The sequence below is a fragment of the Colias eurytheme genome, chromosome 12, assembly GCF_061535395.1.
Source record: "Colias eurytheme isolate Ceu_HAF_F1 chromosome 12, ilColEury1 Martin Lab GWU primary, whole genome shotgun sequence".
NCBI classification, from domain to species: Eukaryota; Metazoa; Arthropoda; class Insecta; order Lepidoptera; family Pieridae; genus Colias; species Colias eurytheme.
Window position 1 is genome coordinate 10,164,057 of NC_142991.1, and position 22,551 is coordinate 10,186,607.

The 22,551-nt window shown below is 30.8% G+C and overlaps 2 protein-coding genes across 3 annotated transcripts in view; one reads left to right on the forward strand and one right to left on the reverse strand.

Annotated features, from left to right (window-relative positions):
* The window catches only part of Ac76E (adenylate cyclase type 2 Ac76E), a 188,065-nt gene that overhangs the window by 97,089 nt on the left and 68,425 nt on the right, over positions 1 to 22,551 (forward strand). The window lies entirely within an intron of this gene.
* LOC149904240 (uncharacterized) overlaps positions 1 to 22,551 on the reverse strand; it is a 55,874-nt gene that overhangs the window by 11,236 nt on the left and 22,087 nt on the right. The window contains exons 1-2 of one of the 2 annotated variants that reach the window (XM_090108078.1): positions 21,839 to 22,128; positions 14,509 to 14,638 (exon numbers count right to left, since the gene is read on the reverse strand). In XM_090108078.1, the coding sequence (XP_089964204.1) occupies positions 14,509 to 14,638; positions 21,839 to 21,958 (250 nt within the window). In that variant the 5' untranslated portion in view covers positions 21,959 to 22,128. Of the gene's footprint in view, positions 1 to 14,508; positions 14,639 to 21,838; positions 22,129 to 22,551 lie in introns of those variants that run through there. The other variant, XM_090108079.1, reaches the window with a different exon arrangement.

Consider the following 22,551-nt stretch of genomic DNA (forward strand, 5'->3'; position numbering starts at 1 on the left):
GATATATAGCCTATAGCCTTCCTCGATAAATGGGCTATCTAACGCCGAAATAATTTTTCAAATCGGACCAGAAGTTCCGGAGAATAGCGCTTTCAAACAAACAAACATATGGTGACTAGTACCTACCTAGTAGCGTAAACCCTTTGTATGTATTATAATTGGTACAAAAATGATTTATGAGATTATTACAAATGTTGCTATACTTGATGTATTTAAAGTCGCAATATTTTTGGTTGCGTAATAATGCAAATCAGATTCTTTATAAAACAATAAGGAAGTCATACGTTACATTTGAGATACAATAAAATAGAATATTTTAATTTAACAGCGAACAAGAAACAGAGTTTAGATTTTATTTTGTATCTATACATTTATTACCTGTACATTTATATATTACTAGCGGTCCACCCCGGCTTCGCCCGTGGTACATATTTCGTAATAAAAAGTAGCCTATGTCCTTTCTCGGGTATCAAAGTATCTCCATACCAAATTTCAAGCAAATTGGTTCAGTCGTTTAGGCGTGATTGAGTAACAGACAGACAGACAGAGTTACTTTCGCATTTATAATATTGGTATGGATTATATCCCTAGGTATATTATAAATTTTGCTACCCCGGCCAACATATTGTTCTGCCCTATTGCTCCTCTTTCGTGTTATCTCTTTAAGAACCTTCGAAGTGCCTTAACAAAAACGTTAAAAAAAATTGCCAAATTGTTCAAACCAGTCTTGAGTTTTCTTAGCATTTTCATAACTTAAATACCTAGATCATATTAGGTAAATGAATTTTTGTAATTTTTATTAGTGACTATATATATAAAGAACCTTTGATAAAAGTGTGTATCGACCTTGTTAAACATCCTGTGTTTTATGAGAAAAACTTTTTATATTTTCTTCAACATTAATTACCATATACATGAATACCTTTAGCTCGTTTAGCATATTAATTAAGTTTTTTATGCTTTTAAATTTTAATTTATATAATGCTGTATAAAACAATGAATAAAGCAATTTCAAGTTGTACTTGACCGCAAAACTTATCGAAATGTCGACAAACATGTTTTGTTGAGGGTAATTGTGTTTTTTGTCTCTCTCAAAAATGTCGTAAGATTAGTAAAAGAAGTAATTGTTTTGTTTAAACGTACTGTACGTACTTTTAAATTACTTTGTTAAAGGATAAATACGACATTTTGAGAAAAAAATCAAGCAATAATTTTAAATTTTACCGACTTTATCTAATGCGGCGATTACACCTAACGAGTACAGTGGCGAGTCAGTGTCCTCGGCCGAGTGCTCGGTTGGTATAAACACTTCAACGAGTGCTCGGCCGAGTACTCGGCCGAGAAGAGCGGCGAGACAGTCACTAGAATCCCAATTTGTTTACTCGGCCGAGTACCCACTCGCTATCCCGCTCGGCAGGTATAAACACGCACTCGTCGCGTCACTCGGCCACTCGCCACTCGTTCGTTTCGTCATTGTATTTTTTCAAAGAATTTTTATTTTTATTTATTATTTCTAATAAATCCCACAATTCGTTAATAATATCTGGTAACAGCCGATTTAAAACCCCGTTTAAATTCTTTTTTTTTTCGATCCATTGCAGACGTCCGCGTCGTGATCAAAACTGAACTGACTCGCCACTAGTGAAATACGTGTAAACACCCACTCGGTTCGGCAACTGTCTCGGCCGAGAGCGTATTTACTGACTCGCCACTGTACTCGTTAGGTGTAATCAGCGCATATACTAATATTATAAAGAGGAAAAGTTTGTAAGTATGTATGTAAGTATGTATGTATGTATGGTTTTCACGCAAAAACTACTGGACCGATTTCAAAAATTCTTTCACCATTAGAAAGCTGCATCTTTACTGAGCAACATAGGCTATATTGCATTTTCAAAAAAATTAGAGATCCTTACCAAAAATGCAATAATGTAACCCAAGGTGTAAAAAAATCCTCAATAAAACTTCTGTCATCGCGTGCGCTGCGGAATCTATTGAAGATAGAACAAAAAAATGTTCTACGGTATTATAGAATGGATCAATATCTACAAGAAAGTCCGCGATACCATATGTCCATCTTCAATAGTTATGTTACTACAACAACTTTTTTACGTTTTCAAAGTAAATAAAAGTGCCGACAGTAATCAAACCATGTTATCCATACACATATATTAATCCTTATCCCATTAAATGATGTTTTATTATAGACTGTTTCAATACCAGCAAAATACTTTTTAAATGAAAAGAATTGGATATTCCATTCAAAAGATATAACAATTTTTAAAAGTGTCAATCTACAGAAAATAGTAGGTATACTGTTCGAGCAGGCCGTAGTGCGGGGGTCACGGAGGAATTCTACCAATATGCGTCTTGACGGATTACAGTGGGGTTTTGGTCGGTAGGAATCCGACATAACCCACGGCCCCACGGGACGGGGTAAAGGTGATTTTCATGTGATTAAAAATTAAACCTATAGTCCGACCTATATAGTAGACTTTTCACTGTAACGATATCGCTATCTATGCGGGTGAAACCGCAGGGCATTGCTAGTTATATATAAGTAACAAATAACAAACACTGAAAACTGCCCAAAGCATAATTGACAAAATCAGCTCTAATTGTTAATTTGATATCAATAATTTCTACTATATTATTTACCTGGGTACTCTTGATTTTTTGTAATTTGAACAAGATGAAGTACTCCCATACTTACATAAACATTATTTTTTCCACTTTTTTGTCGTTCAAGAAGTTATATACTTAGTTAAATATAAAAAACTGTTTTTATGTTTACCATATTGTATACGTTACATAAAAAAATAACTTGAAGTATTTTGTTTTAAATGGCCGACATCAAATGTAATTAATATAGCTTCAAAATACATGACATCATGTCAAAGTATCATGTCAATCATTATGGTAGACATTTTTCCAAGTCATGTTCGGACTAGTTTTCTTTCCGTATATTTTTTTAAGTATTTGTTTACGTATATAAGTGGCTTAAATAACAAAATTTATAATTAAAAATGTTCTCACTTCTTTTACCATTTTAAAATTATTTCCCGCCTATTTAATCTGTGCCAATAAGTAGACCATAGATATTATCAATGGTAGAAAAATAAAATGAAACCTTGGCCGCTTAAGAAAAAAAAAAAACAAAACAATTATGAAATGAAGTGTTCCAAATTCAAATTGTGATGTTAAACAGTTAGGCGGGAAAATAGAAACTGTAGATAGCAAATTATATCGTCTTTTGTATTACTTTTCAACAAAAGTAAAGCATTGGTATGTAAATAGGATGGAACTTTCTGGCCTTTTAGTGTAGTTATTTAACAAATTGTCCATTCACAATGTTCAAAATAAACAATTTTGTACGATGATTACGTAATTCATAGTTATTTTTGGAAACAAGTTAATAAAAACAATGCTATAATAATATTATAAATATTTGTAGATAGTAAGATAATAGAGAATTAAGTACCAAAATACATACCAAATGTATATAAGAAAATAGTCGGCATGTTTGTATCAAATGTTATTGTAATCATAAAGGCTGTCCTATCATTAATGTGTATTTTAATAAAATAAAAGGCGATAATAATAATTTTAGACGTAGAATTATTGAACTTTCCACCTACTTATTTCCCATTTCTTCTTTTATATGTACATGTTTTTCTTTTAAAAACAAAATTAGTCACGTAATTTATCTTTATTTACTTCTTCCACTAAGTAAACATATTTCGTAATTATCAATTAAAGATGGCGTGCGTGTCTAGCATGCAATACTGAATACACTATGCAGTAGAAAACTGCATATATTTTTCATTCAATGACATCATGTGGCCTTGGCATTGTATCCGCGCATACGTTTGTTAGATTTGTGTAAACAAACAATTTACTTCATAATATTTGCAAAAATACATTTATATTATTAATACAACAATTATACATATAATACTAGCTTTCCGCCCGCGGCTTCGCCCGCTTTGTGAAAACCTAAAAAAATATAAAATATTAAAACCTTCCTCAAGAATCAATCTATCTATTAAAAAAAGGAACCAAATTCTGTTGCGTAGTTTTAAAGATTTAAGCATACAAAGGACGGACAGATAGCGACAGCGACTTTGTTTTATGTAAGTAGTGATTTAAATATTGATTTGTTTGTTCTTAATTATTGTTGTGTAAATTAGACATGTTAATACGCATTCAATATTATGTGCTGGTGCAATCATTATAATATATTATCAATTAGAACAGATGAGATATTATTAAGTTATTATGGTCAGATTATTATTATTTTTAACACGTAGTATGTTAGTTTGTAATGTGTTTCGTTTTTTGCGTAGAATAGGCATGACGAAAGATTTTGAAATCCTCTTCCATAATGTGTGTATACGTTTACTTTACAAGAAAAACCCTATATTTCGGTAATATACTTAAATTTAACGAAGATAAAAGCCATTTTCCAAAAAATATTTATTAACTGTGCCAAAACAGCTCGCAGGTGTCATGGCGTAGGCGTGACGTCACATTTTGGTAAATACGTAATTATTTGTACGCATTGCGAAGAAAATTAAAAAAATATTTATTTAATATGTTTTATAGAAACGAATTTCAAAGTTTATAAGTGGTGTGCAGTATTGCAGTGTGAATCCACATAAAAATAATGCTCAAAAATGTGTTAGTAATTATTTTAAACGAGAAAATAATAAGAAATGATTGTATAAAGTTGGCGCGGAGAACCCCGAACCATGTATTCGTGAATTCGCAATTATATTTATGTTCTGAGTCGATAAATCATACGTGAAACAATAGAAAATAAATAAAAATGCGTATTCTCAACATATTCATAACAACAAAAAACATCTGATTTGAGTTGTTTACTTAAGCATGACGTCATGCGTGTTTTAGTCAAAATGGCCAACTGCAGTATTTCAATGTTTTATTTTATTGATAATCTCATTAATCTTAATGTTTTTAAGATTTCTAAGTCACTATATGTAATTTATCTATTATACATTTTCCCTTAAAAACACTAATACGATCATTTATGGATACTGTCGTCATGCCTATTCTTAGTAACGTTTTAATCGATAGGCTTTTCAAAGTAAAAAAAATACAATTCTTGTTCTGGCGCAGTCGGAAAATTTATCTATACTAATATTATAAAGCTGAAGAGTTTGTTTGTTTGTTTGAACGCGCTAATCTCGGGAACTACTGGTCCGATTTTAAAATTCTTTCGGTGGATAGCCCATTTATCGAGGAAGGCTGTAGCACAGATTAGATACTGCTATAGGCTATATTAAATCATCTCGGTAAGACCAACAGGAGCGGAACACTGCGGGTAAAACCGCGGAGCACAGCTAGAGTAATATAATTTATGCACAAAATAAACACAGACATACAAATTATTTTCTAATTTAGAAAGTAAATAAACTTAGATCTAGCCTGACCTTATATAAATTATATACAGAATTATTAGAAATGACCTCAATTTAACAGTGAAATATTATTTCCTCATTTAAGCAATTATATTTTATTTACTGCAATATTGTATTGTGTTTAAAAATAGAGGTTTATGATCCTCTTTTCAATTAAAGTATTATTTTTACATATAAAATTATAATCATATATTCTTTATCGTCTTTTTGTTAAATTATGTAATGAACTAGCTGCGCTCCGCGGTTTTACCCCTAATGCTCCACTTGGTCTTAGCGAGATGATATTATATTATAACCTAGCCTTCCTCGATAAATAGGCTATCTAACACCGAAATAATTTTTCAAATCGGACCAATAGTTACCGAGATTAGCTCGTTCAAACAAACGAACAAACTCTTCAGTTTTATAATATTAGTATAGACTATAGATGAATCGTATTCTAGTGCAAATATTTTAACATCTTTCATTCACATGTTTTTAGTTTTTACGCTAAATTTTTTATGATAATTTCTTTATATTTTGAAGAATATTCATCATTGTAATATATTTATTAAATATTCTGATTTTTTAGTGCAAATATTTTAACATCTTTATTTACATTATATTTTTTACGCCAATTTTTTTTTATTATTTAGGTATATGTGTTTTTTACCTAGACAAGAAGTTAGCCATATAATATACATGTCTATTAAGAATAAACTATTTAAATGTGTTCTAATTGAACTAAATAATTAGTTAATTCGATAACATATCAATCAGATAGGAATCGCGATGGCCACGACACGTTTAACTTTAAAAGGAACAAATTGGTTTATAAATTACAATTAAAAAACAACATAAGCTCAAGCCTTATGGCATTGGATTTGAATGTCTGTTTATTGGAATAAAGACATTAATTAACGTGTGACTGAATAAACATATAACTGTATTTTTAAGATATTTTTAAACTAAGCTCGAATAGGTTCACACGCATAAAAAGGTTAAAGTTTTTATACGCGAAATGGATAGAGATTGACATTAATTCGAGAAATCGTACTAAACTTTATTTGGTTTTTACTAAGGTTTACTATAATTTCAAAAATAGATGAAATAATTAACTAAAAACTGACAAACAGAAAATAATCTTTTCGTAATCTTACTTATCATACCTACATGCAAAAAGTTTATTCATATAATAATAGTTTTTTTGTTTGTTCTACCTACAAACCCAAATAAACAAATATTTACGGTTAACAAAAACTCACACTCATAAAACAAAATATTATATTCATACTACTTACTGTCATAGGCTATTTATTGCGAGTAAACAAAGAAAATTTCGCTTACAATTACGGTACATTTCCAAAGGATAACTGTAACATTTCGCTAATGAGTCATTCACAACCTTATAACACCTTATGACGTAGTAATGACGACCGTCATGACACATTTAAGATGACTAAATAAGAGTAAAGCCTTAGCAAAGCATCCGGCTTGCTCCTTTGTGAATTTGATTAATGAATAAGGTCTAAAGACGGTCATTCCTGACGCAGAATAGCCAGCCATGTGCGAGTTAGATGTATGGGAACATAAACGCACTATTATGTTTTTATTTTCATTTAATAAGGTCCTAAGGCGGTCATTTTTGTACGCAAAACTGGAATGCAAATTACCATATTTTATGCAAACACAAATGCTCAATTAGTCTATTCCATATAATGTATGTATAAGTTGAAATGTAAAATTAACATGATTTTAAAAGAGCAACTACAGAGTTTTTTGTTAGCTCTTCTCTTAAACTGTTTCTAAACCGGTGGTAAATTGTGAAACTATTGTTTTGACGACTCAAAAGTTTTAAAATGCTTCTAGAAGTTAAAATGCTTCTAGAAGTTAAAATGCTTCTAGAAGTTAAAATGCTTCTAGAAATTAAAATGCTTCTAGAAGTGTAATTGAATAAATAAATGTTTGAGTTTGAGTCAGGCATGAATCAGGAAATGTATACAGATAAAACAGTATTAATGTCTGATCAACAACGATTTAAGATGCGTTTTGATAAGTGTAAGAAAGGGTTTTTCTTTAACTTTTTTGACACGTCACTTTTACTACCGGTGAAAGGTTTCGATTTATTATAGCCCCGTATTCTTTTCAACACATTGTTATCAGTTTTAACTTACATGACATGTCCCGCTTAGTTTAGTTAGAGTTTGTTTGTTTATTTGAACGCGCTAATCTCAGGAACTACTGGTCCGATTTGAAAAATTCTTTCAGTGTTAGATAGCCCATTTATCGAGGAAGGCTAACGCTAAGACCAACCGGAGCGGAGCCACGCGGGTGAAACCGCGGAGCGCAGCTAGTCTATCAGATAAAAACTTTACAGTTACCGTCAAAAAAGGTTAAATGCTTGATTTTAAAAGATAAATGTCAGATAAAGGTCAGCAAACTCTCCTTTAACATTGCTTAAGGACTTCATTCTAACTGTATTTAGTTGAATCCCTGTAGTTGAAATACTCATGCTAATTGAACTTGTACCAAGTATTTTGAGAACTGTTTCTTGGAATTATCTTGCCTATAGGCTTTTAAGTTTGAACCAGTCATCTAGAGAAATAGAAATAGGATAGGAATATTAACCAAATTTAAGATAAATTTCCTTTTATTCTGTTCCTTTTATAAAAGTAAAGTTTATTAATAAAAAATGCGTTTTAAACCTCTAATATATCGTTCTTTTCAGCGTTTTTTTTTTTATTTTTAACTGCGAATTTCTGTACGTTGGAAAATTCTGCAATTATGGATACAATTAAGATAAAAAGATAAGACCTGAAAAATACGTAAGTGCGGGTTTAATCAAATGCTTATCATGTTATAAAACCAATGGATAATAAAAGTGTGCAGTTTGTTAAATTCATAAAAAGCATAGAAACAGGTTTTTCAAGTGGAAAATTCCCTATTTTCACACGATTTAAAAGTAACTTGATAAGAAAAATATTGAAAATTACTTAGGTGTAATAAGATTATAATTTTTAATGACTACATAGTATAAAATAAAGCTTTCTCTGTCCTATGTCCCTTTGTATAAATCTTTAAAACTACGCAACGGATTTTGATGCGGTTTTTTTAATAGATAAAGTGTATCAAGAGGAAGGTTTTAGTAAATAATTTATTAGGTTTTAGACAAAGCGGGCGAAGCCGCGGGCGGTAAGTTAAAAATAATTTGGAAAATCCAAAAGTGCACGCCTCATAATTTTTTTTAATAAATATTTATTAATTATTATTTTTGTTTATTTAATAACAATTAAACCACATCGAATCAGACCCTGAAAAATGAAAGGGTTCTATTCCTGAGCATACTCAAGCGTAAGAGAAAAAAAAAGACTCGATTAGTAAAGTATTTCGGTCGCTATCGTGTTAACAAGAAAAAGGATCCGCGCATACAGACACACGGACGTCCAAGACAGAACTTTTTTAAACTGTTTTTTAACTAGTTTAAATAACAAAAATGACATCAAAAATATCATGAACGTTAAAAATAGTGTTTTTTCTTAATATGTGTGTGTATGTATTATCTTACAAGTGCAATGTATGATACATAAAGACATTTTAAGTTTGAAAAATCAGATGTTTTGCGCGAAGTGACAGTAGTACCCACCTCAACGCTTCGCTTATGAGGCGTGCAATATAATGAAATGAAGGCAGTGTATTAATAACGGTTCCTACCACTTGGTGCGACATGTACCGTAATCGAACCAAATTTGGTTTTATTTTAAATTCTTTCGAACCGACGTTGTATGAATCATGATTCGTTTTGTGTCCCTAAATGTAAAATATGTTAAGAACATTATTGATTACTAGCTTCCGCCCACGACTTTATACGTGCATCCCCGTTTTCCCCGTTCCCGCAAGAATTTCGGGAAATCCTTTCTTAGCGGATGCCTACGTCCTAACATCTACCTGCATGCCAAATTTCAGGCCGATACGTCCAGTGGTTTGGGCTGTGCGTTGATAGATCACTATATGAGTCACCTTTGAGTTTTATATATATAGATTAAAATAACAAATAAATAAAGAGCACACGTGTCAGAAGTGAAACTTCTTTGGCAAGATACAAATATACCAAAATCGTCGCCTTACTCCTTGACGTGACAGTATTGCCATGACGAGACCTTGAAATTTTGCTCTCAACAAAGAAATTTCACTTCAAAAACTTTTATTTAGACAAATTTAGTTAGTATAGTTTTTATAAATGAAATAGAGTACCTAAAATTAACAAGACAAAGTTAATAACCCCATATTTATTTAAGAATGACTATAATATTCACAGACATAGATAGACTACGCAAGTACCGCGATCTGTATGAAAACCAAGCGTGTCATATTTTTTGTACTGACCTTGACGCGTTATGACGTCACGAGCGCTTTTTAGTGATGGTAATTTCATTTTACGCTTAATCGATTAGGACGCCACTCGCGCGGCGATTCTAGTATCGTCCTATCCCATCGAAGTAAATCGAAAGAAATCAGATCAAACTAGATCTATGTCTAGGTAGTCAAATAAATGAATCGTAATCGATTACTAAATCGATTCAAGACAGAAAAATGATAATTACCATAGACAGAGGAATGATAAAATAAAGTTATAAACCTTTTAATATTCTAACAAGTAAACTAATGTGTTTTAGCTTTTTCTTACATATGCCCATTGTGTTACCATGTACTACGTACTAGAGAGGCCATCGAAAGAAAGTAATGAAACTGTCAATCAATCAATCTTTATGTCCCGTTGCATCGATCCATTTTTCTTTTATGTTCGGGTTACTTGGAAAACTGAAAAAACAGACATAGTCTAAGGCTTAGACTATGTCTTTTAAGAAAACTCCTTATTGCTTAGACTCTAAGCAATAAGGAGTTTTCTTAAAAAACTCCCAAGATGACACTTTAACTAATGGCGTCCATGTCATAATATTTATTTTTAGTACCTTTGTATTAAAATACTTAAAAGTTCTAGGTCAAGTCGTATTAAATGACAAAAAAAATCTATGCCTTTTTTTCTGAAAAATTGCTCCTTCAAATTATCATTTTTCTGTTCGATTATAAAATCGATTAGAATCGAGAACTGTTGCATCAAATGAACATCACTAACCACAAAATTGGACAGAAAAATGAGAACAGAAAAATGAGAAGACGCTATTCATTGCTTGTTATCATACGACGCGATCTTTACCGTGCCAAGTAAAAGCCGCAATGTATTCCGAATCATTCCGTATGGTTTGGTATCCATGTCTGTCACGATCGTTTTCCACAGATATTCTTTATTTGATTTTAAAATAAATAGTGCATATTCTGATTAGAAAATTACTTACCGGTGGAAGGAAACATCTCCGATAACTCGGCCACTCACAGCTGTGGAGTTTCTACAGTTTATAACGGCGCAATTCGGCATTTTACTTTATTCAGCTTCACGTCTTTCCTTGGCGAACTGCAAGCGCGGACTGAGTGTAGGCCAGCGTCAAGTAAGGTTCATAAACTTAGTTTGGACACGGGAAGTACATACACTCGCTTAGTCTATCTTGATACATGTCTGTGATAATATTCGTAGAAATTTCTTTAATGAAATAATATTTACCTTACATAGTAATTCTTGATAAACTGTGACTAATCACTAAATACCGTAGTAATAAGCGTGAAAATTATGATCTCAAATCGTAAACAAAGATGATATCACTAGATAATAATTGTGTCACTTTTAAATTATTTTATTATGCATGCGTTTATTTTTAGATACATGATAATTATGATGATTAGAACGAAATAAAGTCGAATACAAATAATACATTTTATTAATTTTATATATTTTTTGTATCGTCGGAATTATGTAATTAAAATTGACATTTAATTTCTCTGTATTTATAAGAATGATGAGTATTAATAAATTAATAAATTTAAAATGGTATTGCACGTTTTTTTAGTCATTGCTTTTTAATCGAACAATAAATTCCCGCCAATATTTTTCTTTATAAATATGTAATGCTCTAATAACGATTATTAACTATTACGTAGGAAAGCCAAACAACACGTCGCATATTTGTTACTAACTGTGCTCCGCGGTTTTACCCGCAGTGCTCCGCTCCTGTTAGTCTAAGCGTGATGATATACAGGGTGTCCCACTATTGGTATACTAAGCGCGAAGAGACTTGTAGTTTTGCATACACTGATCACGTAAAAAAAAATTAAACAACAAAATTACGTCAAAAATTTTTTGCTAAATTTTTCCTGAAAATCCATGTTTTCTTCTCTAGCTTCGCGCAGCCGGCATATACCGCTTCTCTAATGTGAGAATTTTGTCTATGAAAACATAATATTAAACGATAGCTCATGTGCTGGTGACACAGTTGGGCGGGTTGCTTGTTATGGGTGTACACATAGAGTTTTAAGAATTCATCTACTTGAAAAAAAATGCGTCTGGAATTTTTTAAGTATTTTTTACGTACTTAGCGTATGGAAATCTATAACCTCCTTTGGCTTAGTATACCAACAGTGGGACACCCTGTATACGTATAGCCTATAGCCTTCCTCGATAAATGGGCTATCTAACACCGAAAGAATTTTTCAAATCGGACCTAGTTCCCTCGATTAGCGGGAAACAAACAAACAAACTCTTCAACTTTATAATATTAGTATAGATAATATAACCAGGTGTTTTTATTATTTCTATTATAATTAATGGTAATTTCATTTCGTTCAAACATGTTTATTGCACTTAAATATGTAATTGTTTGGACACATTCCTCACAAAATTTGCATACGCCATTAGAATCAGTTTCTGCGCATTTAGCCTTGGTGTAATGTGCAATGAATTATTCATAAAGTTATTTAATCTTTTTATGTACCTACGAAAAATACAACAATTCTTATTGTTTTGTGCTGACAGTGAGTAAATTTTAGTGGTAATGTTATGTAAGAATTAAAGGAAGTTTGCTTAGGAAATATAAATTATTTAAAATATATATTTTTAATTAAGATGTTAAATCACTATATTGAAATTATTACAAATGCAGCTAATTAAAAGTGCAGAGCGATTTTTTATTTTTGATAAAGGAAAAAAGATATCGATTCCAATATATAATGTGCAATGAATAAACAACGATTTTTTATACAAATGGCGATTGGCGAGTGGTTTTTATACCTCGTATGCGAATCTCCTTGGTCATAGGTCTATAAAGAACGACATTTCTGATTTTCATTATAAATCTATTCCTGCTCTATGTATAAGTAAGTGATAAATTACAGTAGATACGAGGTGATTTTCTTAGAATATGAAGGTTTTATATCAATCTATATTTTTATCAAACGACTTAAAAAAAAGTAGGGATGCTCAATTTGTTTTTTTTTTTGTGTTTAATGCCTCATAAGTTTCGACTGAGTAAACCGATTTTGATTATTTTTTTTTAGCCAGTTTTGAAGGCGGTTTAGTTTTTTGCAAAGATTATTAGTGTTTCTAAGCATGACCTACAATCTAATTCTATTATCTAACTGACACATGACCTTTCTTTTATTATCAGTATATTAAAATATTTAAAATTGAACCTTGATAGCTATTGAAAGGGTTTCTGAGGTTATGACAATCTCATGATAATAACAATGCAAATATAATGTGACATTGACACAGTTTTTGGGCGTTACGCTACTTCCTGTATAGGTCAACATTTAACTTCCTTGGTTAAGCCGTTTTGGGGATTTAAAAATAAAAATTCGTGATATGATAATTTCAAATTTTTTTAACTTGGTGTGATTTTTAAGTATTTTATTGACAACCTAGATCTTAGGATACTTACACAGTAATACCTACCTACTTTCTAAAAAAAATTGGTTGTCTGTAAAGTCGGTTTACTGACGATAGTTGAACGTGACAACGGCCTATTGTGCTTCTTTGTCGCTCGTTCCGCGCTCTCGCTTGCACTTTAAGCCTACATGGAACGCCTCAGAGCGAGGTAACGCCGCAGAGTCATGTTTTTTCGTGCGTGCAGCCGGCTATCGAATTATAAGACGTTGTCAGTGATGTCACGTCAAAAATTTTTTGTAAGTATGAAAAATTGATTTTCAAATTAGTATATTTAACAGATAATTTATAGATATGAAACGATCAAAATCATGAGAGCACTCTTTATTAAATAAAATTAACGCATATTTTTTGTATAAAAAAATGGTTTGTAACCTATATTTAAATTTTTATTGAGGACAATTATGTTCCGTTATATGTAATTAAAAATATGTTTTATGTGAAAGATCAGTCGTTTTGAAGTTATCTTTTGATCTAAAAGCGTCAACATGAAACAAAAATAACATTTTCACCAGGGCTGTCTGAATTTGAAACTAAAATACATTTTATATTTATAATTTTCATATAAAAAAATGGCTTCGACTTCGTATAGTTTATGAGATAATATTTTTTTTTGTCACATAACACAAAACTATAGGTAACTAAGTAAATGTAATGATATTGTTAGGAAATATAAAATTTTTTGATTTTCCTCATATAAAAGAAATGAGGCAACCCTATACCATAGCAGGAAATTAAATAATTAGAATTTACCTTTCAAGTTTTATTATTGTTTGTGTGTGAATCTTCCGGTCTTTTTGTTACTTATGTCAGACTTAATATTAACATAACCTTTTTGTAAAAACATGTCATTTCCCATATTATGGTCATTTTATAGCGTGTGTTTTTTTGTGAATATGCACTTGATATCTATGTTATGAGTGCGGAAATATGTAATTTAACGTAAATTTTAGGAAAATATTCATATTTCGTATGCGATTATACAATCTCTTAAACTGTTACGATCAAATGTTCAGCCATGAAATTATTAATTAAAAACTAGCTGTGCCCCGCGGTTTTACCCGCAGTGCTCCGCTCATATTGGTCTTAGCATATAACCTTATACCCTTCCTCGATAAATGGGCTATCTAACACCGAAATAATTTTTCAGATCGGACCAGTAGTTCCTGAGATTAGAGCGTTCAAACAAACAAACTCTTCAGCTTTATAAATAAAGTTATGTAATGTAGTATTATTTTAAATAAATAATTAACTAACCTTCTATATCTACATTTTCTCCGCTAGACGAGTCAGAAGCGTCATCTTCTATCTTCTTCTCGGTGACGATTGTGACGCTGTTCTCTCCGCAGTCATTTGTTTGTGACCGTTTGTCTGTCACGGAGTGGAACTGTAAAAAAAATAATATTATAAGTTTTTTAATTTATTATTAGGTTTATAAACTTATTGCAATTCATATTGATAGATAGGTACATTGACTTCAATATATTTTTTAAAGAAACACACAATTCACTAGTTCCACTGTTATTTTGATTTTTATTACAAAAAACTACGGCCGGTTTCGATACATCATCGTCAGGTGTAATCTTAGCCCCGGTATTTGACATTACTGTAGTTTTATTTTAAAACTACCCGCAACTTATATTTTATTTAAATAGCTCTATACAGCTTGAGATAGACATATTTATACGATTTTAATTCTCAGAATATTTTTGTTAAACAGTTTAAGCATTACAAAAAAAAAAAAAACTGACATATCAAATCATCTCATCTCATATTAAAAATTAACAAAACTGACATATCAAAAGCTCGGAAATACGTATTTAACAAAATCAACTAATTACATGATTTCTTATCTATGTACTTTGACAACGTTCTAACAATGGAGGGTTCAAGTACAAATTTGTACAAAAAATAAGGAAATCTATATTAAGAAGCCATAATTTTGTAACACCAAGGCCCAAGGCCGGCGCCTTTCTCCGGTCGAGTTTGTGGTTAATATTAGGTTCTATAGTGGTGTGATAATTAACACTTAGATATTGTATTACTGATTATTTCGAATGTATCGTGGTTTTCAAAACAAAATATAATACAATTCGATCTAGTAGTTCCTGAGATAAGCGTGTTCAAACAAAATTTCAACTAGGTACATATATTAAAAACTTCATAACCACATAGTGACCATAGTGAAATGATTCGAAGAGTAGAAGCTTAACTGTTCCTTTGTGACATAGCCAACACAAATTTAAAGAAAAAGTTTAATTTATTTTTCTCACAGCCTTCTTTAGATGGATTATTCATTACAAATTAACAATGTTAAACTTTCGTTTTGTATTTTTAAAAGTTCATCATTTGTTAACCTTTTATAATCTGTATAACTTTCGATTGATCAAGGGCTTGGTTGAATTTTGCATTTAAAAATAATCCTGTAAGTTTTCCGGCTTCACCCATTCTTCTTTTACTTTATACTTTAATAATAATAAATAAATATTCCAGGACAATTTTCACACACAGCACGATCTGATCCCATACTAAGCTTTCGTTTGTGTAATGGAAACCAGATGGCTGATAAACATACATATATAATTTTAAATAAATACTTATATAGAAAATTAATATTATTTCCTACTGTATTGGGTAATCTATTTTTTATAAAGCAACTACATAACAAACATATTAACCTAAAGTATTAACTTACAATTTGTATGAAATAATTTAATGTCAAGTTACTATAAAAATTAAAAGAATTAAACTAACCTAATATCGACAACCATATTTTACAATTAACGGTAAACATAAACTTAACTGATTACACACCAGAAAAAATGTAATTTACAATTTTAAAATATTTACCGAGGATTATATTTTTTATTAAACTACTGTTATAACTATAAGCTTCCGTTCCAATAAGAATTCTAATAAAAAGTTTTATGGTACAAACTAATATGTTTTTAAACTAGAAAATATAGAAGCCATAATGTATTCATAACACGAACTATAAACTACAAATTGTGTTTCTTATCGACTAAGAATGCATAATCAAAGTAAAATTGAGAAAATATAGAAGAATAGAGAAAATATAGCTTCATGATCAATTCACAATAACCAAACAAAAGGGTAAATTTTATCCCCTATTTCAACCCTTTTCAGTTCGTCCACGAGTCCAGGAAACACAATATCAAAACTCCCTATTAACTTACTCTATCTTTTTTTACTATGTCTCTCTCCTGCATAATTCTGCATCTAGAACAACCATTCGACTAATCTGAATTAAAAAGAAAAAAAAAACATAATAGTGACGATATAATAAGACATACAAAATATTCACAGTCATCTAAAATTATGGTCAAATACGTTCGAGAAAACCCACTGCGTATTAAAAATATTGCCGGAAAAATCAAACGCTTATATCTTTAAAAAACAACTGTTGTCACATTATTGACTTCATAGGTCGTCGACTTTGAATCAAGGTTTTGCCATATAAATATAAGGTATCCATGGCGTTTATCACGTAGGCTTCAAATGATGCAAGATCGTTAAAACGCAAGCATAGTTAAGAGTTATCAATCCTTTATGAGCAATTCTATGAGATTATTCGTTCAATGGACAAACTAAATCACCTTGCTTTGCTTTCGAAGTGCAAATTACTCAAAAATTTTGCAGTATTTTATGCAATATTGAGTTGGCCTGGTTGCATAAATTGGTAGACATATTTTTTGCATAATTATTTTAAGTTTTGATGCAAGTGCGTTGGAATAACTAAAATAATGTAATCATAATAATTATATATTATTTTGTTTTGTAAACGCTCTTAATTTTATCTTTAGCACGGGTTTTATATGAAATCGATTCCTTTAGGCTCGATTTTGACCCACTTTTACGGAGTTTTAATTCAAACTTTGTACATTTATCAAGGATCGCAAGCGTGTTTTTTGAAACTATGCTAATTATTATGATCTTAGTGTTATGAAGGACAATAATTTTATTTATACCTGTAAACATTCATAATTGCGGATATCGACTAAAGGTGTATAATAAAGTCCAAAATACTCTATCTTGTTGATTTCTTTTACCTCTAACATGTTTTGCTAATAAAAATACGCATATGAATATTTGTTACGTGTTATGGTATTATTGTCTAACTCCTACGTTTAATCTGTGGTTTACTTGAAATAAGATACATATTTATTTTTCCTTATAATTGACGTCATAATGAATAATACTCATACTTGACACTTTTTCCATATTTATCCTGCAACGTATTTCCTTTTGCAATATTTTTGATGCGATTATCTTCTAAATAATAATTTATTTATTGCAAAATAACAGTGGGTGGCATTATTAAGGAGAAGCGAGCTTAATTTAATATTTATTACCATTTATTTGGAATGTAAGTATTTCTCATGTCAAACATAATATAACCGATTCTTATTGAATAAATAAAAAAGAACGTATGTGTGCTGAGCATACGTGTCAGAAGTGAAACTCCTTTGGCAAGTTTCAAAGATACCAAAATCGTTGCCATACTCCATGACGTGAGTCGTGACGGTATTGCCATGACTCGACTGGAAATTTTACTGTCAATGCAGAAGTTTCACTTCAAAACAATCAAAAGTTTCTATTTATACTTATATACGTTTCTTTAAGTATCTTATTTCAAAATGTGCAATATTTACGTAAATTCAAACAAAAAAATATATAGATTATCTTTTTGACCATGACCAGTAAATATTTAAAACTAATATTCACGTGTTTGACTCCACGTGACTAAGGAATTGAGGCCATAAGACCTGTCCCGGTAGTTACTCAACTATATCCTAGGCTAGACTTGAGTAATAATCTCACGCTACTTACATAGTTGCATGGCGATATTTTTTGTTTTTCATTGTTTTTGATTGGTTTTCATTAAGATTAAATGGATGAACGTGGAGGGCTATAAAATGGTATTGAAGACTAGCCTATATAAATATCTAGACATAAATGAATCGCCAAAATTATTGATGACAGAAGAACGCAAGAATTTGGCAAGACTTCGGGTATTCTTTTAACGTTTTTGTTAAGACACGGAAGGTTCTTACGGAGAAAAAAAAAGTGAACAACATTTTTTTATTTTTTTGGAAAAATGTTGTATGCATGTAGGTACCACGCACGAAGCCGGGGCGAACCACCATTTCAAAAATACAAATAATTAAATTTTGTCTGTGTGTGAAATGTTTGGTTACAGACTGTCACACTTAGAAACAAACAAACAGATTTATTTAAGCAGAATATATTGTACTTTATCGTGTGTTTTATTCCTACTAGTAATTTATTAGACACTTCTAACATTGTAAACTCAGGGTCGACGTCTAATGGTTAATGCATATTTGCACATTACTCTATATAATAGGCCTTAGTGCTAATAAATTTAAGCTTTATTAGGTACAATTGGGATTTTTATTTCGCTGTTAAAATTGCAATTGTGACAATACATTCTTAAATTTACTTAAATATTAGAAATTAGACGTGTTAAAAAAAGATGAAAAAAATTTACTCTAATTTTTCATTGCAATCATATCGATCAGCTGTTTTTGAGTGGCAGAGAAACAAACATTCATCGATCTACGTTTACAAATATTAACAGTTTTTAATTTCTTTAACTTACAGTTTTTATTAGTAATTAAGTAGGTAGGTACAATAAAGTATCAACATTTTGCAAACACGCTATAATTACTGGATATGACATATTTATTTCTGCGGAAATAATTTTGTCATCAAACCATATATTATTAAGTGCCGCGTCCAATAAACACGGATTTAAATTAATAAATTTAAGAGTTAAATCGTTGAAATGCAAAGAAATAAATCGTGAAGATGTCAGTAGTAACGTGTGTGTTTTAGGGTTCCTTTATCAAAATATATATGAAATGTCTGTGCGTTTGTTACCAGATACAAGTTAATTTTCTTAGAAATAAAGTATTTCTGTTGCCGTTCGCGCTATAACATCAAATAATAAACAACCGAAGTTACGATTGGCATGGTCATAAATTAGTTGGATGACCAATTTTACAGTTGCCCTACTCATTTGTACTGAACTCTTAATGTTGCGAGTCTAATTTGCACATGACGGTTCTTTTTTCTTCGTGTGTGAAGGAAATGATATTCTTTGTGTTAGATCGCCTTCCTAGTGGCCTTCGTTTTATTTTATGTGATTATTTTTCCGACCCAAATATCGACCAATAGAATTGCACCATTCGACGTCACGTGGTACAACCTACATGGTATTATACCTACTGATAATTTTTTGAAAATTTTCTCTGGTAGTTGACGTCAAACTGACAGGTTGAATTCAATTGTGAAATTATTAGCCGACATTTGGGATGGAAAAATAATCCCCCGAATACCATACGAGCTTCAAAATTATCGGGGCTTCATAAATAAACGTTCATTGGCATGTGCGTGATATAAATTAATTCAAAAAGTTAATTATTTTAACTCTGTTGATATTTTCAATATCATCTGAGGTGACACGTGATACCTACATATATTTACCCTGCCTTTGCCCAGGCTTTGCCCAGGGTATGTTTTTCTAACAGTACTTAGTGCTCAATATCACCTCATCAGATTTATATTAGTAGATAGAGATATCACTTAATTTACCCTATAGTATATAGATTGATTGATAAGATTTGACCGAAACAAAAGTAGATAGCTATATAGTATTAGGCAACTTTGTCACTCCTACCCCTAAAATGCTAATCTGTTTTACCATGAGAATCACCGAGGGCCAAACCTAGTTCTGCCAAACTATTGATATCACAGACCCATGATAATTTTCAATATCACAAAAATATGTGTTAATATCGGTAATTGTTAATAAAAACTATCCATCAGAAATTCTGGTTCCAACATGCCATGCTATTTGAGCATGATCACTTCGTTTTATTATAGGCTCACGAAGTACAAATATATTATTATTAATGTAAATAAACTTAATAGAGCTATAATTTATCTTATAAACATGCAACATGAACTATTTCATTTAGAAATTTATTAACATGTAAATTGTTGAAAATATAATAGGTTATGTAAAACTAGTTTTACCCTGAATGGGAGCAATAATATCGTGCAGCTGGAAACTTTGTTTGTAAAAATTTCATCCAGATATTATGTCAAGTTAATTTGAAGTATTTAATTATCAAAGTTAGAGTTTGTATTTTATGAACTGTCAAAAGGTGTGTTTAAAAAATAAAAATGCAAAAAAAAAATACAAAAAAGTACTTAGTTGTAATTTAAATAATTGAAGTGTTGACCTTATTGTTATTTATTTTTGAAAAAATAAAAACACATTCATCATCCAATACTTTTATATTGGTACCGTAGGTTTATTATTTTATGGAAGTCAAATCCACTGCCTCTTACGAAAATATTCATATCAACAACCACCAAAAAAATATCAAGCTTAAAATTTTAGTCCATGATTTAAAGTAAAAAAAAACAAACATCATTTTCTGAAGTTATACCTCCACCATTAAGGAATAGGTACATATAATTATCCACGTTACCTCATGATAAAAGAAATATTGTACCTAATTATTAAACTTCAAGGATTAAATCGTGTGAATCCAACAGTCTACATCCAGCCAAATGAAAATAGACTCTATACCTATACGATAGAGATGTGTTTCGTGTGAGAGCTTTGACAATGCAGTTTGTTGCATAATTTAGGACATCTTTGCAAGAAAATTGTAGGTGAAGAATGTTCATATTTACCAACATTTGACACTAAGGTTTTGCCCACGACTTCGTTCGTGTATACTGAAGGATATAGCACATTTTACATCAAAATAACTGGAAATAAATTAAAAAGTTTTTGGTTGTTTTAGTCAGTCGATTCAAGCCGGTTTTTATAATTTAAAAATACATGGTAGAAAACGATACAGTAAAAACCAAATAACTTTGAATAGATATTTCCTAACTTTTCTTTACTTCGTTCACTTTTTGTTGAGTTTTTTATTCAAGTTTTATATAAGTAATTTGGGAAACATCGGTGCGTTGGAAGTGGAACCTTGATTTCTTTACTTTTCACAACAATTTTGAACGCATTTCTAATATTTAAGTATTAACTACGTAATAATTTAATTTGTACATTAACCAATGTCATATTTTGTAATTTATTTATCACTAGTTGTGCCCCGCGGTTTTACTCGCATTGCTTGCCGTTCCTATCGATATAGCGTGACGATATAATATAGCCTTCCGCGATAAATGGACTATCCGACAGTGAAATAATTTTTCAAATATGACCCCTGGTTCCTGAGATTAGCGCGTTCAAGCAAACAAACAATCAAACCGTTTCGTTGAAAGGACTCTTAATTATTGTATCTACCAGTATTTCGAATACTATTATAAAGATTTACATGCATAGGTAATGAATTCACTTAAAATATACAACTACTTATACAAATTAATTTAGAAATCTATATATTTTATACTTTAAAGTTGTTGCCTTGCAATTTTAATATAAGTCACCAAAATAAATTATACAATTAAAAATACATTAAAAACTCGATTATTTATTATAAATAACCGGTTAATCGGATAAACTTACCGGTTTTCCGAACAGGATCATTTTGGACTCTCTCCGTAAATTCTGATAGCCTCGGTAACCATGGCAACAGTCCTCCTCCTCTGAACTGGGTACATGATAATACGCCACGTATTTTCGCATTATTACAGTTAAAATAACTATTGGGAGATCGTAATATAACACTAAATTTCCTCTATTAAGAGAAGAATGGTAAGATAGAAAGTGTCGGCAAAAACAACAAAGCAGTAACCGTTTGATTTTTGTCGGTCCGTTTTTTGGGCCTATTTCAACACGACCAACTTCAGTCTGGTTGTAGAGGCAACTAAATCTTAAGGTTGATAAAAAGTCATGGCTTAGGAAAAGTAACTCATTGTGTAAAAGACAATGCGATATTTTGTCTGCACGTGTAAGGCGGCGCCGGCGCAGCGATGCGTTAACACGCAGTTTTAAGATCAATAAATTTTCTAACCTCAAATGACAATATATGAATATATATAAATTGTATCTCTTACCTTTTATTTTATAAAAACATGTAATTTTTCCTCTGGCACACAAATTAAACTAAGATAAATTAACAATAATTATCATGTGACATTACAATATTGACACATCAAAACATTACTCAAACCATTTGTAGACGTAGATAATAAAAAAGGCCGACTCAATAAAAAAAAACTTAACAACAATAGACATATTTTTTTCTATAACAATTAATCATATCTAGGTATTGTATA